Consider the following 19,903-nt stretch of genomic DNA (forward strand, 5'->3'; position numbering starts at 1 on the left):
GAAAGTTTGTCAAAGAAGGAGGCGCCTTTGAAACTTGTGAGGGGCGTTTATAAACCTTTCCGTATTGAAGTACCTGTCGACAAGTTAGGTTTTTTTTTTGTTGTGAGAATAAGGTTGTTTCTTGGTAATGCCGTTACGTTTTCCGGGTTAGTTACATTTTACTTCGTCCATTTAGGCAACAGTTAATTCTCATTTAGCCCTCCAAGAAGTGAGCAACTCACCCAATCAGCCTCCAAAGTTGTCTAACGTTTTCGGTTGCCCTCTATTTAGTCTGTTATATCGAAAGAGTCCTCCTGTGGATGCAGAAAATTTATAACGATCATACAACATAGTGATTCAAGTTAGTTGCAAGAAGTTTCAACCAAAAAAAAGTTAGTTGCAAGAAAGTTTCAAGTTTTCAAAAATAATAAATTAGGACTTGAAAAAACTGTATTTATAGAAAGTGAATCTTGTTGTGTATATGTTTTAATACAGTGTACCAATTTTTTTAAATCCAAATGCAATGAGAAGATTTGGTTGTTAAATCATATTTTATGTTGTTTTCTACAAAGTACATTGAAACCCAATTTGGTTATTTTCTAATAAGTAGATGATTGGAACCCAAACTTTGAGTATTTGATGATGAAATTCTTGACCTCTTTAAGATCTATATTGAGAAGAAAACTAAGGGGACAGATCTTTTACCATAGAATATGAACTACATTAGAGGAATTTACTTATTTCTTACAATCCTTACTGCATTGCCATAAGATATAACTTACTTGTCCAACTAAACAACAATCTTATCAATCAATACTTATCCAATACAATATAGAGTTATTTCTCAAATGACCCATACTTTATGACCAGCTTCTCGCGTAGTTCCTTACTTTATCAAAAATACCCAGATGGTCCGTTTGACCGTTATCGTTAATTTGACTGTTAACTTTTTTATTTTTCAAAAATACCTTTCGTATTAAAACTCTCTTTCTAAAAACGGGTCTCTCTCTCTTTCTCTCTCTAAAAAATCTCTTTCTCTCTCTAAAAAATCTCTTTCTCTCTCTCTCTAAATTTTTTTTCTCTCTCTTATCTCTTTCTCTGTTCAGATTATTAGTCACATCAAACTCTCTGGTGTTGCCTCTGTTCAAATACATAAAAGAAATTAATTAAATATAGAACCATACCCATACCTTCATCTTTCATCGTATGAAACCCCATTTCACCAATCAATTACACTTTTAGAAAATCAAAACGAAAGGTGGTCGGATATCATTGATTTTGGTATAGAGAAATCGATTGAGAGGGTTATAGAGAGAAATTTGGTTTGATAATGGATTGAGAGGGTTAGAGAGATAAAATCAGTTACACTTGTAAAACTCGATTAAGAGGGTTAAAGAGAAAAATCTGGTTTGATAATGGATTGAGAGGGTTAGAGAGAGAAAATCAATTACACTTTTAGAACTCGATCGAGAGGGTTAGAGAGAAAAATCCCATGGATAATCGGAGCAGATTTCGGTCTTTATTTGCTAGAGAGGGAAATTTGGTTGTCTTCAATGAGTATTTTCTTCATCAGAAATTTACTGGACGACGGAAACATTTGGGAAAGCTTCGCCTTCGACCGGATCTAATTCTCACCCACCATTGATGATGAAGATGAAGCAATAACTTGTTTTTCTTCAGGGCTTTTGGTCTGATCTTAGGGTTTGTTAATGGATTGAGACAGGATCGGCCCTGACCCAAAGTCGCTTTGGGCCACCAAAATTCAGGGGCCACATTTTTAAGGTGTCTATAGTAAATTCAATAAGTGCTTACAGTCTGGCCCAAAATCGAAGTAGCACATACGAGAGAGGCCACGTTCAAGACGCGTTGCCAGCGGACCCCAATTATATTCTTTCCCTATAAATGGGCCCCACCAAAATTCTAAGTTTTTCAACACTCCAACCTTTCGACACATATTTGTTTTAACCACCACCCTTGTGCATCTGTCCTGGCTCCATTTATACGGCTCATCTCTCGCCCTTCTCTCTAGGTCTTTTTTTCTTTTTCTTTTTTGTTATTCACCTCATCCCCTTTCATCCCTGTTGTTATGTACATGTGTCAAATTTCCTTTTATTTGAAAAGTGATTGTCAGGAATTAAACTTTGAAATAAACCGACCTATACTCAATTAAATTATTAGTCTCAAGTTCAACGGAATAAACGACCTAAAGTGTATCTAATTACATCATTTATACTTTTAATAACTCAAGTTCAATCAACTATATATTCCACTTTCTATAGAAATAACAGAACTTGAGACCTCTAGAATTTTTAGGGTTTATGTCAACACAAACAACTACTTGGGCAATTAAATGTTATCCTATATGTTTTAATTGTGTTACTAGTTTCTCCCATCCGTATAAAAAGTATGATCTTCTAGTACATATGTTATAATATATTAATGTTTATTATAAATTGAGTTTTATCTATTAATTTTCATCTTGCTTTTCTTAAGTACGATTAATTTAATCATTTTTTTGAGATGATTTTTGTCATTTTTCGACCTGCTAAAGCTATGTCGATTGTCAAATAAGAGTTGGTGAAGAAATAGGAATTTTCAAACGTTCTAGATACGCTTCTTTAACAGCGAAACGGATTCTTCTCATCAGTGAAAGTTCCAAATTTTGGCCTACTGGCGAAAATATTTGTGTCCTCTCCCTAATTATGTAGACATAATTTTTCTTTACGTAATGTAGATACAAGAGTTTAAATATTTCGTCATCCCATTAGCATCACAAAAAAGGTGTACGTTGGCTAACTATTGGATGAATCGAGTCAAGATTTTTCTTTTTTTGTTGAAAGTGTCCAGATTAAATTCATAGAAGTTATACTATGTATACATTTTTAAATGATGGAAAACCAGTGTTTGTTTTCTATATAGATTCTATAGAATAGGCTTAAGAGCGCTTTAAGTTTATGACAACCTAAGGTGAACTCTGAATTTGCGTTTGAAACAGGGGGCCTCATTTTTGAACTTCGCTTTGGGCCACCGAAAAGTCAGGACCGGCCCTGGATTGAGATTTGAGAGGGTCAGAGAGAGAATTCCAATGGAGAAAATCGGATCTAAAATGGCTAAGCAGATATGATATTAAGGTTTCTTGTGCTTCCAATTACATATTCAATTGCTAAGTTTGTAAATCATATTCAATTTTTGGTTTGATAATGTTTCATCTTGTGCTTTGAATCGTTGATGGCAAAGAGATTTATCAGTAACATCTTTCTCTGGTTTGGTTTATTTCGAAGCCGGAGCAGGGTTAAAGGCGCCTATGAAACTCATGACCACCCATGTCGGGCTGCGTCTCTGCCACCCTAACGACTTGCATACGGGTCGACCTGTGTGTCTCTCTCGACCAATCTATTGACTTTTTTACTTGGTCAAAGCTGATTAGTATTTGACTCAACACTTCGAGTTTGTTGTCTCATTTCTGTTTAGACAAGTAAGCAATTTACAAAGGTAACATTTCGAGTTTTCAAGTCCGTTCCTGGGCCCGATGTAAGCATGGCTGGGCGTTGTCGCAAGCCTTTTCCAGGGTTGTATTTAAGTTGATATTCAGGACCAAATAGTGTCTAGAGCTTTCGTCAAAAAAAAAATAGTGTCTAGAGATTTCCTTTTTCAAGTATTTCTGAATATCTTTTTCTCACTCTTCTTTTAGTGTGTAAATAGAAGTTATGATGTAAAAGTATATACTGCCTTAGAGCATCTCCAATGGGACACTCAATCTCTAACACTTAGAGTGCCACATATGACTTTTTGGAGTTTTTGTTAAAAAATCATCTCCAATGGAACACTTTGTTACACACTCTATTATGAGTTGGACACATTTATTATAGTGTCTAGAGAGAGAAACTCTAAAATGAGAGTGTCTACTTGAGATCTCTAAGTGTTACTTTATTATTTCAACCAATAGAAAACTTTGCTTTTCAACTACTTTTTATCTATTGAATTGAAGAGGGACATGTGTATTAAGTAAGAGATTTTAGAGATCTCCATTGGAGACCAAACAAATGTAGAGTGTCTCTATATTGACACTAGGAAAGAGAATCTTTATTTGACACTTGACAACTAGATTTTTAGAGTGTTTATTAGAGCATCTCCAATGGGACACTCAATCTCTAACACTTAGAGTGCCACATAGACTTTTTGGAGTTTTTGTTAAAAAATCATCTCCAATGGAACACTTTATTAGACACTCTAATATGAGGTGGACACATTTATTATAGAGTGTCTAGAGAGAGAAACTCTAAAATGAGAGTGTCTACTTGAGACTCTCTAAGTGTTACTTTTAATTTTCAACCAATAGAAAATCTTGCTTTTCAACTACTTTTTATCTATTGAATTGAAGAAGGACATGTGTATTAAGTATAAACACTTTAGAGATCTCCATTGGAGACCAACAACAATTAGAGTGTCTCTATATTGACATTTAGGAAAGAGAATCTCTATTGGCCCTTGACAACTAGAATTTTTAGAGTGTTTGTTAGAGTGTCCCATTGGAGATGCTCTTAGAGTGTCCCATTGGAGATGCTAGGTCATAAAAAAACAAGTATATACTGCCTTATCTTTCTGCATATTCCTTGAATAAAGAATTATAATAGGCTGAGATCCATATCAAAAGTCTTCTTTTATTTTCTTCAGTTTCTCTCCTATCTTTAAATTGGTTATCCAAATAACAATATTAGTATACAAAGGCCTTTCATTTTCTGATGTTTCTTCCTATCATTGAAATCGAATTACCAATGCCACAAACTCGTAAGAACAGATCATGCGATATTTTAATTCGTGCCTATTATGGATAACTTCATACAACACTATCTGTATATATATATCTTTATAGACTACATAATTTCAGATCTGTGCAATATGTAATTTTGAAAAAGAATAAAATGTTTTTGTTTGATGACCCATACTAGGATTTTAAATAGAGTTTTATTATGTCCATTTTATTTTATAATACTTTTTCATCACATGATGTTCAGTCACACTTGCCAAATCCATAAAAAATCTTTCTCATGGGAATAGAAGAAAGTAGAGTAGAGTCAATGTAAACTTCATTATAAGAAGTCAAATCTACCAACAAATCATTTACAATCTAAAACAAGTAGAACTAAATCTATTGTTTACACATCAACAATCATTATGAACAATCTAAAACCAAGGAAACTACCACATACTTAAATTGGCAGACAATTCTCGGCATGCAAGTTCGATAAGACTCTCTTAGTCATTGTAAGAACAACTTCGCATCAAGGCATTCTACTCATCAGCTCGGTAGAAATGCAACAATTTCAGTGGTGCCACTTCTGACTGCAAATGAACATATAAGACAATTTCAGTAATCTATGGCCTTGTTTACATGTAAGATTGACAGCATCAAGAACCCATAAATAGCAAACCTGGACAGCTTCATCAGATTTAGTGAAGAATTCGAGGCCAGTCGAGCAATTCTCTAAGATTTCAGGTCCTTTCATCCAAGCTCTATGTGCATCACTTATTTTGATCTTATACTTGAAGATCTGGAAACCCGAATTCAACGATTACTCACAAATTGATGTTTTGAACAAATAAAAAACTGTGATACAATTTGCAAGTCAAGTACATATGATACTCGGAGATCAATGAAATGCAAACCTCGGATAACAAATATGTTGGTTCCTCCAATTTATCATCGACATATATACCAGTTCCTTGGCATTGTGGGCAGAAAACTGAAGATATGTGGTCTCTTTTAGCAGTTCTCAAATCATCTTTAGGCTTTGCATCCCGCTTCACTCTACCCCTTTTTCGAGGAACCTTAGCTTCAATTTTTATCTCATCATCTAACCCCTTTGTCCGTATTTCAAACTCACAAAAAAGAATCCAGTGGATAAGACAGGAAGTGTGATATACATGAAATGCCTACATTATTACATTATTAAAAGGATAATGTTAATCATCAAAGAAGAATGAACCTATAACAAGTTGTAGAAATGGAAAATACAAAAAACAGAAACATCCTTACCCCTGTATTGTTTCTACTGCTGCAAGCAAGTTTCCCTGTAACCCTATTCAACAATGTCGAAACATCCTTGCCTGGAAGTATTTTCTGTTGACATAAATCACACATTTTCTCAGCTTCAAGTAGTTGTTGTCGCCTAAGTTCTTGCCTATTAGTCTTGGTCAACATTAATTTTTCTTGCTGAACTTGTTCACCATAGCGACATAGTTCTAAACCCGATGTTGGACTTTGACGATATCTACAAGGACCATGACTTCCACTTAAAGATTCACTGACATCCTCGGGATCAGAAAACGACTTTTTAATTCTTTTTTTTTTCTTGACTTCAACACAGTCAGTGTCTTGGTATGTACTATTGGTGAGAAGCGACACCAAATGCTCTGATATCCCTGCTCTTCCTATACTGTAATTATAAGTGAAAGTTACAATACCGAAATCATACTCTGGAATAATGCTTTCATCCTTTGAACTTTCTCTCCCCAACCAAGCACACCATATCCTAGATATCTTATGACTAGAGCTTTTAGAGCTTTTATCGATCAAGCAAATTCTTGCCGCCATTTCTCCTATCCCAACAAACCTTACTTCCAAATCAGAGACATTGTCATTAAACACAACTTTTGGAATTACAATGTACTTGTCACTATTTTCATCGTCGTTCCCATTAGGAGAACAAGAATTCTTGTCATGACCATTCCCTTCCAACTCCTCATAATCATCAGAAGACTTACTATTTTGACCATAGACAGTAAGTTTGCCATTGTTTTGATCATTGGTTAAGAACCTATCTTGGTTAGAATGCACATCGTTTAATTGTTTGTTTTGCTCAGAAGAATCATGAAAGAACAAAACCCCATCACTAAAAGGAAAAGGATTTGGACCAAAAAGTGTAATTTTAGCAGCAGCATACCTTTCAGAGTGAAGATTTCCCTTCAAATGATCAAACAGTGAAGTTTCACTGTAACATGGGGCTCGACAAATAGTGCAGAAAAAGATAAAACTTTTTCCTTCTTCTCTCGAATCAACATACGTATGCCCTTGTGCTCTTACCTTACGAAGAGTTGTTTTGGCTGCCAGTTCTCTCAAACTGCAAGCATTTGCTTTTGGAAACCCTAATTCTCCCCTACCAGCCATTCAAAATCCCTTCTTGACCAAAACCCAGAACTTACCACTTCTCAGTCTTTCCCAATTACCCTGGCAAATATTCCTAACAAAGTTTACCCTAGATTCTTTCAAACTCTCAAATCGCCCATCAAGATAAGAAAGAAAATGGACAGTAACCCTAACTCCGACAATGGTAATTGTTCTTCACAAATTTATACTAAATTCTTGCACTTCTTACTGTAATTACAAGTCAAATAAGAAAACCCCCAATTCTAGTATGAAACTAAAGAAAACAAAGAAACTAACCTGTTCAATTTCCTGAAGAATAAGCCAGAAATAGAAACCCTAGTTTTTCCAAGATTATTATTCAGAAAGCCGGTAAAGGAAAACTAGCGGGTTTGTTTATAGTAAATCCTTCCGGAGACGTCCGTATCCATCGATGAGTTCCTGTAATCAACTCACGAATGTATGAAAATGCGATATAGGAATGAGAATCTTCCATTACCATCTCCATTTGAAAGCAAAAAAAAACAAAAAAGGAAACAAGATTTCTTCAAGAAAGCTTGACCAGAGCAATATGTATATCAGAGTAAAAGAAAACCCTAGATTCAGTGATTCACAGAGAGACTGCAATCAGAGAGAGAAGAAGATGAAGAGAGAGAGAGATCAAAGCCAGATCAGAATTCTAAATTCCCCTTTTCAACTGATATAGTACGACAGTGTGTAGGATACTATTGTGTTTCCTGGTGGGATGGATTTATTAAAGATATTGGCGTGATATGAGATTTATTGATTAGTTTTGGTCCTATAATCGGACGGATATAAGGGAGGGAGTACCTAGGGGTGGGAAAAAGATCCGGAAGACCGCTATCCGACCCGTTCGACCGAGATAAAAAGTGTCCATGTGTCACGTACATATTGTTGAGCATGCATATGACGTGACGAGTGCTAGGAGAGCACGTACGAGCATATAGGCCGTAGGGCCGAATACGAGGTCGAAGTAGGGCAAAAGTGCCAGCAAGCTTCCTTGGGCCATGCACGAGGACATCCGTGGCATTCAAGACTTTGTCAAGGATACGAAGGGTCATTTGGACGAGAGTATGCCTGGTTAAAAGGATTGATGTTTCCTTGTGGAAATAGGCAAAACAAGAAGTTTGCACCTTAGGAGGGGGTGGTCTCCCTTCCTCATATGCATCCAGCATATGTCAAGACCTCGTGGATGGGAGCTCGCCCATCTCAGCATGGTATGCACGAAAGTGAGCATCCTCGTGGCGCAACCCATGAGACCGGCCTAGCGTATGCGAGAGAAGCATATTGCACGGGTTCCCTTGTCATAGGAAATGGCTCGGGACAGTATCTGGAGATAGGTTACTGCGGGTTCCTTTGGAAAAGGTGTTACATGTTCTCATGCCATGGCGAGGCGTGCGTCGTGCTAGCACATTCCATAAGGAGGATTGAGCTATTCAAGGGGCCAAGCCTTGATGTGCTATGTTGGGCATGAGGTAGCTTATTAGAGATGGATGCTCCTATGCCCAATATCCGGATGGTAAGCCGAGATGATAAGGTGTCGGATGCTTGAGACTAGATGGCAAGATCCGCATATGCGGCTTGGTGTGCTCCGCACATATGTTGGTATCCTTTATAGTGGGCGAGAGTCTATGACTCAAGGAAGCGTTATACGGGACGGCTCAAGCTATGCTCGTAGGTTGGGACACGTTGTTGTCATGCCGCATTATTGGTTGGGAACCAAGGTGACTTGATAGTCGAGATGCTCCGAATATGTTCGGGAAGGCTGGTTATGTACTAGGAGGGAGTACATGACGCCGCACGGCACGTTAGGATTTGATATTCCGCACTATCGACCCGTGTCTTTGAGCATAATATGCCGGGTCGACCTAACGGGACAAAAAGGCCGTGACACATGGACACCCGATGGTCATAACGGTCAATGTCCGACCGGCCCGAAAGAATTGGCAGACGGTCACGGTCAAAATTCTATGTCGAAGGAGCGACCGCTACCCGACCGGTATGAGTGACCGAATAGGTTGACCGACTAAACTGTCCTCATTTTTAGAAGTTGGCCGTTGAATGTTATAGACATATGAATATTGATGGTCGTTGGCTATAGTCATATAGTCCTCTAGAAGACCAAACATTAGTACATGACTTAATTATATCTTGTCAAATGATGATCAACTGTGTTTTTTTCTTTTTTATATTTACTTTTAAACATCTTCATTTGTAAGTAATTTTTTTTGTGGTAATAAAAATAAAGTTCTGAATTTAAGTAAATTTTATTGGATAGCCCGGACCGAGACCGTCCGGTGTCCGACTGGCCCGGTAAAATAAACGGTCTTGGACGGTCAATGGACAAACAATTCTTGAGAGTGACCGTCCGAGTCCGCCCGAGTAAATAGGTGGTCACCAACAGTTTATGTCCGAGTCGACCGGTTCGATGAAGTTAAAGTCCGGTACCGACCGGTCCGGACCGATTCCCACCCCTAGGAGTACGAGTCCCGTGTTATTTTACTGACGATAATGGAAAAGAAGAGATGCGAGGAAGATTCTTGAGCCGATTCCAGGATGTCATAAGAGCAATCGGATAAGTACCGAACGAAAAATTTTAAATACGCCGCTTAAGGTTGTTACTTGGTAGTGCCGTTACGTTACCCCGTCAGTCACATTTTAGGCGAGGGTTAATTCTCATTTAGCCACCCAAGAAGTGAGCAATTCACCCAATTGGCCTCCAACATTGCTCTCATTTTACTTCATCCATTTTTCGTTGCTGTCAGTTCTCAGCGACCGTTCCACAAGCCAACACATTTATTGACTTGTCTTGTTTCTCTCTAATTATTTCATAACCCTTTGTTTATGTAAGAAAAGATTACATCGAAAAGTTCAAGTTCATCTATGGATACAACAAATGTACAACAAGCATACAACATATATTCATTCTAGTGATTCAAGTCAGTTACAAAAAAAAGTTTCAAGTTTTCAAAAAAATAAAAAGGATTTGAAAAAGGGTCCGTGGGTATATGACCCAAAATAATGTTCAAAAAGGAGTTAGGGTCCAATCTTCCCCAAAAATGGATTTTTAGTCATTTTGCTCTTGGAACTAAAAACCCTTAATATATATTACATAATTCCTTCCATGTCCCAGTCGTTTTTCACGGGATTTTAATGTGTGGGGCCGCACAAAAATTTCAAACGGTTTAATCTACCTTGATTTTAGGATAAATTTAGGAAAAAACGGTTAGATTCTCACGAAAATTTCTCTCTCTTCTATAATCTGTTTAGAAACAAAATGTAAACTTTCCCAAATCAATTTTCTCTCTCTTCTTTACAGATTTAATATGGAGATTTATTAGCCAAAAATATGGAGATTTATTAGAAAAAAAAAAAAGATAGAAACAAATCATAATTTCTCTCTCCTCTAAACAGATTTGGAAATCAAATTTTCTCTTTCCTATTATCTGAATCAATCTAGGATCAATTTAGCGTGATTTGGGGGTTAATATACAAAACATATATATCACTTTCTCTCACTTAACTTTCAGTTTTGGAAATAGTATATTTTTCTGGGAACATTAAAGCAGCATTTGTTTTCGTTTTTACTCATACATAAATACAAATCGAATACAAATTATGAAACAAATACGTAAATTATGTATTATTTATGACGAATAAACCATCATTAGTCAAGTATACAACGTAATTTATCAAATGTATTTGGTCTTGTTCAGTAAATTACACATAATTTCTATTACATAACACATAATTTCTTTTACATTACACATCGTTTACATTCTGTTACCAAAAAATCGTTTACACTATATTGTCGAAGAGCATATGTAGTCTTGAGCAGGACAAACAACATTTACACTATATTGTCGAAGAGCATATCCAAATGATTTTACACCACCAGGAAATAAATGACCAACTTCAGTAGCAAATTCCATAAGTAACAACAAAACTGCAAAAAGAAAACATATACATTTGTTAACAAAACAAACAATTTACTAGAAACGACATGTATAATGGAATAAATTATGCATACTGTTTGTTAAACTTCATAATGTGTTAGGAGACAAACATAACGTTAGTTCGAATCACAAGGTCACTGTTATGTGAAAAAATATGTATAATGTGCAATAAATTACATATAATTTTTGGAACATTTATTGTACTATAAACGACAACTGTTTTGTGAAAAAAGTACGCGTAATGTTGAATAAATTATATTTAATTTATGCAGATTTATAAGATGTTTTTGATATTATTTATAAAGTATGTATAATTTGTAACAAAATACATATATTTTACATTCTGTTATAAAAACATCGTACAAAAGACGTCTGCGTTATGTATGTGTTATGTTCAGTAAACATCATATAATGTCGTGTAAATTATATATCGTTTACATTCTGTTACAACCAAATCGTACTAGATCTACTCTGGATAAAAAATGATATGCTCTTTATTGTAAACGATCTGTAATTTATGTTAAATTATATATTGTTTGCATTCAGTTATAACAAATCTTACGAGATCTTCTCTGCATCAAAAATTGTACGGAAACCTTGATGAAGATTTGAAGAAATGATCTAAAAATCTGTAACCTAAAACTACTAAAAAATAACAAAATACATAGATACAAACACTTCTTAATCGCATTATCTTCAGTAAAGACGGATTTAACATTAACATAATAAAATCGGTTATGAATCTTAGAGAGAGAAAATCCTGAATAATGATGAAGATTTGATTAGATGATACAGAGAGAAATTCGATACTGAATTTGTAAGAATCAGTCATGAAGGGTTGTCTCATCAAAATATATATCATTCAATAAATTTTTAGAGAGAGAAAGACAAGAATTTCATATTCATTTGAAATAGAATCATTTAAGAAGATGATTGTTAACCTGTTTAACAATATTAAGAAACTGTTTTTGAATATCTCTAATGAATATTAAACACAAATTTCTTTGCTTTAATGGAAGATTTTCAGTAGATTAAGGTGTAGAGAGATAATCAATTATCATAAAATAAAACAAAATCACAAAAACTAATAACTTGATTAATGTTTTACCTGATTAACAATGGTGATTTGATTTCAGCAAATCAAAAGAATATGAATCAAGGTGTCTGATTTAATGGAGGATTTACTTTCGAATCAGATGAAGAGAGAGAGAGAGAGTGCAGAGACAATAAGGTTTCGGTTAGATAACTTACTGATTATGAGAAGATCACGGTTTCTTAATATAAAAACGTGATTGGAGAGAGAAACAGGGAGATAAAAATAGAAAATATATTTGGTGATTTTGATCTTATAACTGTTTTTATATTTAAGAAAGGTTAGTCTAGGTATTAATATTTAATAGTTATTCTCGGGATTTGTGTTTTCTCTCTAGATTGAACCAAATGGACCAGATATCTATTTGTAATATTATTTTGGGTTTTATACTCTTTATGGGATTAGAGAGGACTAAAAGTCCTATTAGGGCCTATTTTTTGGGCCATACACCCAAAAACCATGTTTGTAGAAAGTGAATCTTGTTGTGTATATGTGTTTGATACCGGTGTACGAATTATTTTTTTTTTCAAATGCAATGAGAAGATTTGGTTCATAGAGCTTATTTTGACTTTTATGTTTTGTATAAAGTAGATTGAAACCATTTTCTAACATTCAACAAAAAAAAATGTAGATCAGTGGAACCCAAACTTTGAGTATTTGATGATGAAGTTCTTGACCTCTTTAAGAACTATATTGACAAGTAGATTAGTCTATAACGGAATATTTTCCGTTATAGACTATGAACTACATTCGAGGAATTTGCGTTATATCTTATAATACTTACTATATTGGTGTAACATATAACTTACTTGTCCAACTAACGGACAATCTTATCGATCAATACTTATCCAATACATATAGTTAAAGACTGTGATATCGTTTTAAATTTAGCATTTTCATTTGGTCTATGAAAAGTTCACCCTATATAGAAGAAGAGCACTACATAGAGGTGGAAGTAAGATATTTTTTGTTTGAACAAAATTATTATAGGACTCCACTTTTACAAACCCTAACTTGGAGTTTAGGCCAAATTTTGATTAATATCCAACTTTTAGAAAATAATAAAGAGAAGAACAAGTAGAAGAGAGGGCTTCTCTTTTGCTTAAAGAATGGGATATGGCCAACCAGAGTCCGGTTGGTTGGTATTTTGTCTCTCACGAATTGCTTCTAGAATGATTCTTAAAATAAAAATAGTTTCCTTATTATTAGAAGAAGATCATAATCATTGAAATGAGTCTACTTTCATGTATTGTAAACATTAAATGCACAACGAAATTTTCATTATTTTGCATTATACAAGTATTTTCGTATCCTTGCAACAAAAGAAAAGTAATTTCGTATTAACTCAGATATACTTCTTGTTTAATTTTCATTTAAATATCGCCAAAACTAATTGAGGAGTTGGAGAGGTTTTCTTTGATGTCAAACTTCAAGATGGTCACTAATTTTGGAGTTACTTATCATGCTAGTTACTCATTTTGTATTCTCTCAATCACTTTATTTTTTGTTGAAATTCTCTCCATCACTTTGGAATTCAATATTTACATTTATTCTCTATTAGCTAATTACTAATAATGTGATCCAGATAGAATTATCAATTAAGTCCCGTAGCTCAGTTGGTTAGAGCGTTGGTCTTATGAGCCGAAGGTCGCGGGTTCGAGCCCCGCCGGGACTATAATCTCTAAAATGTATTTTAATTTTTTGTACTTATGATATTGACATTCCTATTGCAATCTTGATTTTATTGTGTTGTAACCTAATAATTGAGGAACCTAATAATCTCCGTTGCGTCTAAGATACTATTTTTGTACCGTTTAATCAGATTTTAGAATTAATTGCAATTTCTAGATTATTTTTTAATCAAAATATATTTGTTGGATCTTGGAATATGACATAATGTTTTTTTCATACTTCTGTTGAAATTTAGTGTTATTTTTTCTTCTGAGAAAGATAAAATAGAAATGAGGGGTGTTCTTTATTCGATATCGAGTATTTTAAAGTCATCTAATAACCAATCTAAAGTGGTTTGGTTAGAGGGTTTCTCGAGCTACTCATTGTTTCGTTCAGTTACCATCTAAACGTCTAATAAGAGGTTTGGATACTACTAGATGTCAAACTAACCAAAAAAAAAAAATTGATCTCCATAAAAAACAACGAATTAACTACTTCTTTTTTCATAGATTGACGAAGATACAACCAAAGTAATAAAATCCAACAAATTAAACATATATGGAAAATATGTGCAAACCACAGTTTCATCTCAGCAAAGAAATAGGTTGATATTGTTTGAATCGGATCCAAGCTTGCATCAGTTAGAACCATATTTCATGATTTTGAGGAATCAAACTTAGTTTAAATAAGGATCTAGATGGATCGTAGGATTTGTCCCATATTTGTTCCCCATAATTTCTTTTTGTCTATATAAGATTTCTAATTTCTTTTTGTCTATTATTTCTAACTCTTTTTTTTAGTTATCCCACTTAAGTTTTATCCATAAAACGTTTTTGTTTGTTCATGTACTAGCCACATTTTGTTTATGCAAAGAATTATACTCCATAGGAGTATTTATGAACCCACAAGACAATGGGCCACATTCCATATAAACTTGACAGCCAAAGAATAGAAAATAACATATTTCTTTAGAATCCACCTATTCCACCTAGGATGGCTATCAATCAGGGCTCCTATCATAAATCCTTCTTTTGTTGTTTAAACTTTGCACCCTTGTTCTTCAATTGACAGTTAAACCAGTTATATTAAGGAAATATAACAGGCAAGTTCATTTAAAAACATATCAAATGGAGTTCCAGACCTCAATAGTTTTAGTCAAAGAATCGCTTGTCTAAGAGAAAAATGAAGAAACAATGAACAAATAGAGAAGATATAAGACCTCTTACTTCTAAGGCACAAATCACACCTTCAATCCTAAAATCTAAATAGTACGAGAAGTTGGTGCTCCGAAGTCCGAATAAACACTGTTTCTAGCACCGTGAAGTGACCTCCATAATCCGCAAAAGTGATCGAAGTAGATGTGAACCCTCATCGGAAACGAAAGGTACCCATCATTTAGCCTCTGCTACTTTAGGTCCTACATCCAAGGTATCATAATAATCAAAATTTTAGATCCATGGATGTTTAATATAAATATCAAAGCAAGAAAGATAAACATGAAATGGAAAATATGCTTCTTCACTCAAATATATGTTGAAAAGGATGTTCTGTTATGAGGATACAAGCAGTTCGCAGAGGGCCAGAGCCAGAGGCTAATATGATATTATGCAAACTGCCCTTGTTGTCATCTTAAAAAAGAAAACTCAGAGATGTTTCATATATACTTGGTAGTGCAGGCGTATTACAAGAATATACCGACAATTCTCATGGTTAAATCAAGCAAAACAATCAAACTTGGTTAAATTACTCTAGAACGAACTTGTCTTATGTTTGTATCATCAATCTTTGAGCCGTTAAGAAAAACAAAGAAGAAATAATCATGTTAAACAAGGTTTGGTGGTATTTTCTCAAATGAATTACCATAGGATTCTTCCATGACGTTGGATGATGAAGTCAACTTAACCAGTTGCATGATTAAGCATTTCTAGTCTTGAAAATTTCTGAGTTAATCGGGATGAAAAGTGGAGGATATTTAAACTGCCCAAAATCTAGTTCAAAGATTTACAATAATAAACATTATCGATTAGTTCTAGCTCATTTAATATTTGTAGGAGTCCTTAAAAATTCTTAAGGGTTAATCTTAATCATATACTAGTTTCTTTTTCTGAAGGCAGAGAGCTTGTTGGTGTTACTTAAGGGGAAGGTAGGCCAGCTTTCTAGCTTCAGGCCCTTATAATACTTTTCGGAAAAGGGATGCCTTTGAAGAAGAATCAACAACTTGACCAACACTCTATTGGTTTGCTAACACATTTGACATATCGATGACATCTTAAAGCAGAAACCCATAACCAAAAGAAATGAAAGGAGAATGATTTATTCAATAAAGCACTTACTGTTCTTTCGTGCAGCCCAACTCTCTATGCTTCCGTACCAACTCAACTGATAGAAGAGACCCGCGACACGCAAAATACCAACAGAAACCACTTCAAGCAACGCCATTGCTGATGATCTCTGGGGGGATAAACCAGCAGTTGCTAAAGACAGCAGGAGACCCTCGAAGTTGCAAGGGACAATAAATGTTCCAGATTTAATGCCATTCAGAGCTTTCTTTGCAACTTCATCAGCCTTCATTGCACCGGAAGACGCGGCAATGATAGTAGTAACTTCTGGCCTTCTACTGTTTTCTGCATGAAGTAAGCACATCTCATGGTTATTTCGGACTTAACAAATGGTAAATAAATCTAAATAAAAATTCCTTTATGTCAGTGCTCCACATTTTCACTTCAGTAACTTTGAAGAGATGGAAGTAAATGACAAAGTGAGCATAACTATTAAACGGGAACACAAAACAAGATCATTTTCCAAACCTTCTGCTAACCCAGGAGTTTCAGTATCTGGAGGGAATATAAGTGAAACATGGATGTTGTCTGAAATAACTTCCTGCTGCAAGGCTTCTGCTAATCCACGGAGGCCAAATTTACTAGCTGAGTAAGCCGTGTAACCGTAAATCCCCACCTATTAATAAGCATCCCGTCGTAAGTACTCCATTGTCAAGTTAAAGAGTTGAATGATGTCGTAAATACTGCACATATATGAACTCATACTATGTGTTACAGAAATCAGAATATCACAATGTGTTAGACATGGGTAGTGGAAAAGGGCCAAAACGAGGACAAAGTGGTGTTCTATGGTCATTGGTCCGAAACCGATTGTGGCAAGTATAGACATGATATACATAGAAAATCTTGCATTATGCAAAATTGAATGACTTGGAGCATCTATGAAAAATATTGAATGTCCTAGAGGAGTCTGCATACATAGGTATGATCGATCACACACCAGTTTGGTCCTAGAAGGAATAGAGTCCATTGCCCCTTCCCTTTTGTTTCTTTTATGTATCTTAATAGAAATGAAAACACGAAAAAGTTTGCAAAACCACATGAAGGTATATCTGTTATACCTGACCAGCCTGTGAGGACATGAGAGCAATTGAACGAGGTCCCCGATCCTTTCGATCTTTCATTCCAGGCAAAGCAGCCTTAATCAAATGAAACGTACCAATTAAATTCGCTTCGATCATTAACTTAATCGTTTCCAAATCCTGTGATTCCAATTCTCCAGGAACAAACACTCCTTGGTTACAAATTAGTATATCAACTGGACCAGCTTCATCAATTGCTCTTTGAACAGCATCGAAGTTACGAACATCAGCACTGAATATAGATACATCAATTCCAGTCGATAATCGAATAGAATTCCGAGCTTCTTCAAGCTTATCTAGATTACGAGCGAGTATAGAAACACGAGCTCCTTGTGATGCTGCTTGATGAGCTAGGGCAAGTCCAATTCCACTTGATCCACCAGTGATGAATACATGACTACCTTTAATTGGGATCTTAATGCGTCTAGGGCGAACGATTATAGTTAGAACAAGGAAAAGGGATAGAGGAATTATGAGTAGGAGGAGATAGAGAAAGTTAGTAGCTTCCATTAATGGCGTTTGATCTATCTCAGCTCACCCAACTAACCAGCTGTATCAAGGAAAGAAATTTTAAAAAACAAACATTAACCCACTTTTCATTCTCAAACATTAATGTCGAAAAATGTCAGGAAGCTCAAGATTTTGATTTTGATTTGAAACATAAAACAAAAATGCACCAATTCAAGTAGAGAATTTGGAATTCTTAAGGGAGATAGAGAAAGAAATTGAACGTACCCTTACAGTTTCCAATCTTCGTTGCTGTTGAAGAACTTGAGAGACGGAAGAGTTAGGAGAGAGAGAGAGAGATGGGGAAGAGATTATTCAACTTTCGATCTAGAGTGAACAATTGAAAGGGGAGAGAGAGACTTACAAGTGAGAGGGCCGGTTCTCCGACTGACTCACCATTCAAGGGCAATGAAGTCCCTAGACCCACATATGTAAAGAATTTGACCCCACATCATCTTAGAGCCCTTTGAGAAAATATGATAATTTTTGGGTTATTTCCCTAATGGCCCCCTACTTTGTGACCAGCTTCCCGCTGGCCCCCCATTTTACGAGAAATACTCATATGGCCCCCGTCTGTTATAACACCGTTACTCTCTCTCCTCCATCTCTTTTTGTCTCTCTGCCAAGTCACGCCACCTCATCACCTTCTCCGGCAGAGGTCGCCGCCCGACCAAATTTCCGACCGGCGACATTCAAACTAAAAAAAAAAAAAAAATTCTCTCTTCCTCTCTCTCTAACACTACTCCGGCGAAGGTCTCCCTTCGTCGGAGTAGTGTTAGAGAGAGAGAGAGAGAGGAAGAGAGAAAAAAATTTTAGTTTGAAGGTCGCCGGCCGGAAATTTGGCCGGTCGGCGACCCCTGACGGAGAAGGTGATGAGGTGGCGTGACTTGGCAGAGAGAGAAACACATGATGGAGGAGAGAGAATGACGGAAAGTTAACGGTGTCAGAAAAAAGGGGACCATATGAGTATTTTTGCTAATTTAGGAGGCCAGGCAGGAAGCTGGTCACAAAGTAGGGGGCCATTAGGGAAATAACCCATAATTTTTTTGGGGTGCAAAGATTTTGTAAGAAATTGGTCAAACTTTCTTTGACTAAATTTTTTGTAAGAGAAATCATTTTGAGTGAAAATTTTTGTTTCCTCCACAACTTCTACCACCATTTATTAATTACAGTAATGGTCGTCAACGACCATTGTCGATAACATTCAATATTTTTTTTTAGAATCTTTCTTCTTCTCCTTCCACCACCATAACCACCATTGATTTTCTCTCTTCCTTGCTATCCCCTTTTATTCCTTATCCTCCCTCTCTTTCTATTCGCTCTCTAGTCGTTTTTCAGTGAAGGAATCGCTAGAAAACAACATTGATTGGGGGTTCTCCCAAACTAGATTAGTTTTTTGGCGAAGGAGATCCTGCCCTTTATCGGATTAAATAAAGAGAGAGAGCTGATTGAGGAGGGAGAGAGAAAATAGGAAAGAGAAGTAGGAAAATGGTGGCGGTGGACAAAAAGATGAAGAAAAGGAAAAGGGAAAATAGCAGTGATGGTGGTCGAATTTGGTAGTGGTGGCCATATTTGGTATTGGTGGTAGGGTGAAGAAGAAGAAGTGTTATGTTTCTCTTTAAAATTTTGCATCCAGAAAAATTGATCAAAATTTTATATCTTAAATTTTTTTCCCCAAGCGTCGGCCTCTTAATGGGATTGTCCAGAGCAAGGACTTTTTTTTTATGAACAAGGACTTGGGAGACAAATTCGGAGTTTGATTTTGGAGCATTCGTAGACATATTTGTGAAGCAAATAAAAAAAGGTGGAGTGATCTTGAACTCGGGGACGCCGAGATCTTCATCGAATTAACTGTTTTCTCGTTATTAAGTGTGAGATTTACTTATTAAGTACATATCAGTAACTTTAGGGCATTTTTTTTCTTTGTAAGTGAAAATCACTTTAAGTGATTATAAATAAGGTACAATTTTTTTGCACTTACTCTGGAAGCGTTTAAAACGACATAAAACCTTTTTATAAAATTTAGTAATTAGTATACTAGCATTACTTCTTTAATTAAAATCCTAAATGAGAAAATAATATATGCTGACTCTAAGAAAAACTACGCATCA

General features: G+C 35.5%; 2 protein-coding genes and 1 non-coding gene across 4 annotated transcripts; 1 reads left to right on the top strand and 2 right to left on the bottom strand.

Annotated features, from left to right (window-relative positions):
• Positions 1 to 5,049: 5,049 nt before the first annotated feature.
• On the bottom strand, positions 5,050 to 9,955 carry LOC147542181 (uncharacterized). 2 transcript variants are annotated; one of them, XM_086673379.1, is made up of 5 exons: positions 9,629 to 9,955; positions 6,017 to 7,954; positions 5,647 to 5,913; positions 5,412 to 5,531; positions 5,050 to 5,322 (listed from the first exon to the last, which is right to left on the bottom strand). In XM_086673379.1, exons 2-5 carry the CDS (start codon positions 7,145 to 7,147, stop codon positions 5,272 to 5,274), a joined length of 1,569 nt encoding a protein of 522 aa, XP_086529505.1. In that variant the 5' UTR covers positions 7,148 to 7,954; positions 9,629 to 9,955; the 3' UTR covers positions 5,050 to 5,271. The 2 variants fall into 2 exon arrangements, with proteins under 2 accessions (XP_086529505.1, XP_086529506.1); XM_086673380.1 differs by lacking the exon at positions 9,629 to 9,955 and having other exon boundaries at positions 6,017 to 7,207; positions 7,424 to 7,818.
• A 3,839-nt stretch (positions 9,956 to 13,794) lies between these two features.
• TRNAI-UAU (transfer RNA isoleucine (anticodon UAU)) lies at positions 13,795 to 13,868 on the top strand. Its single transcript has one exon. It is a non-coding gene; the product is annotated as a tRNA-Ile (tRNA).
• A 1,060-nt stretch (positions 13,869 to 14,928) lies between these two features.
• Positions 14,929 to 18,245, bottom strand: LOC147542183 (3-dehydrosphinganine reductase TSC10A-like). The gene is made up of 5 exons (XM_086673394.1): positions 18,021 to 18,245; positions 17,265 to 17,835; positions 16,672 to 16,819; positions 16,198 to 16,488; positions 14,929 to 15,281 (listed from the first exon to the last, which is right to left on the bottom strand). The coding sequence occupies exons 2-5, from the start codon at positions 17,793 to 17,795 to the stop codon at positions 15,256 to 15,258; spliced, it is 996 nt and encodes a 331-aa protein (XP_086529520.1). The 5' UTR covers positions 17,796 to 17,835; positions 18,021 to 18,245; the 3' UTR covers positions 14,929 to 15,255.
• Positions 18,246 to 19,903: the final 1,658 nt, after the last annotated feature.

This window comes from Eschscholzia californica, unplaced genomic scaffold (genome assembly GCF_041429995.1).
Source record: "Eschscholzia californica isolate CP2 unplaced genomic scaffold, dmEscCali1.0.p SCAF_4, whole genome shotgun sequence".
NCBI lineage: Eukaryota > Viridiplantae > Streptophyta > Magnoliopsida > Ranunculales > Papaveraceae > Eschscholzia > Eschscholzia californica.

Excerpts from the sequence above, each read along its gene's own strand:
- LOC147542181 (XM_086673379.1), bottom strand. The coding sequence starts at position 7,147 with ATGGCTGGTAGGGGAGAATTAGGGTTTCCAAAAGCAAATGCTTGCAGT. Across the intron at positions 5,914-6,016 it reads GCAGTAGAAACAATACAGGG|GCATTTCATGTATATCACAC; the intron begins GTAAGGATGTTT and ends GTAATAATGTAG. Across the intron at positions 5,323-5,411 it reads AATCTGATGAAGCTGTCCAG|TCAGAAGTGGCACCACTGAA; the intron begins GTTTGCTATTTA and ends GTTCATTTGCAG.
- LOC147542183 (XM_086673394.1), bottom strand. The coding sequence starts at position 17,795 with ATGGAAGCTACTAACTTTCTCTATCTCCTCCTACTCATAATTCCTCTA. Across the intron at positions 16,820-17,264 it reads TGTCCTCACAGGCTGGTCAG|GTGGGGATTTACGGTTACAC; the intron begins GTATAACAGATA and ends GCTTATTAATAG. Across the intron at positions 15,282-16,197 it reads TTGGGCTGCACGAAAGAACA|GACCTAAAGTAGCAGAGGCT; the intron begins GTAAGTGCTTTA and ends CCTTGGATGTAG.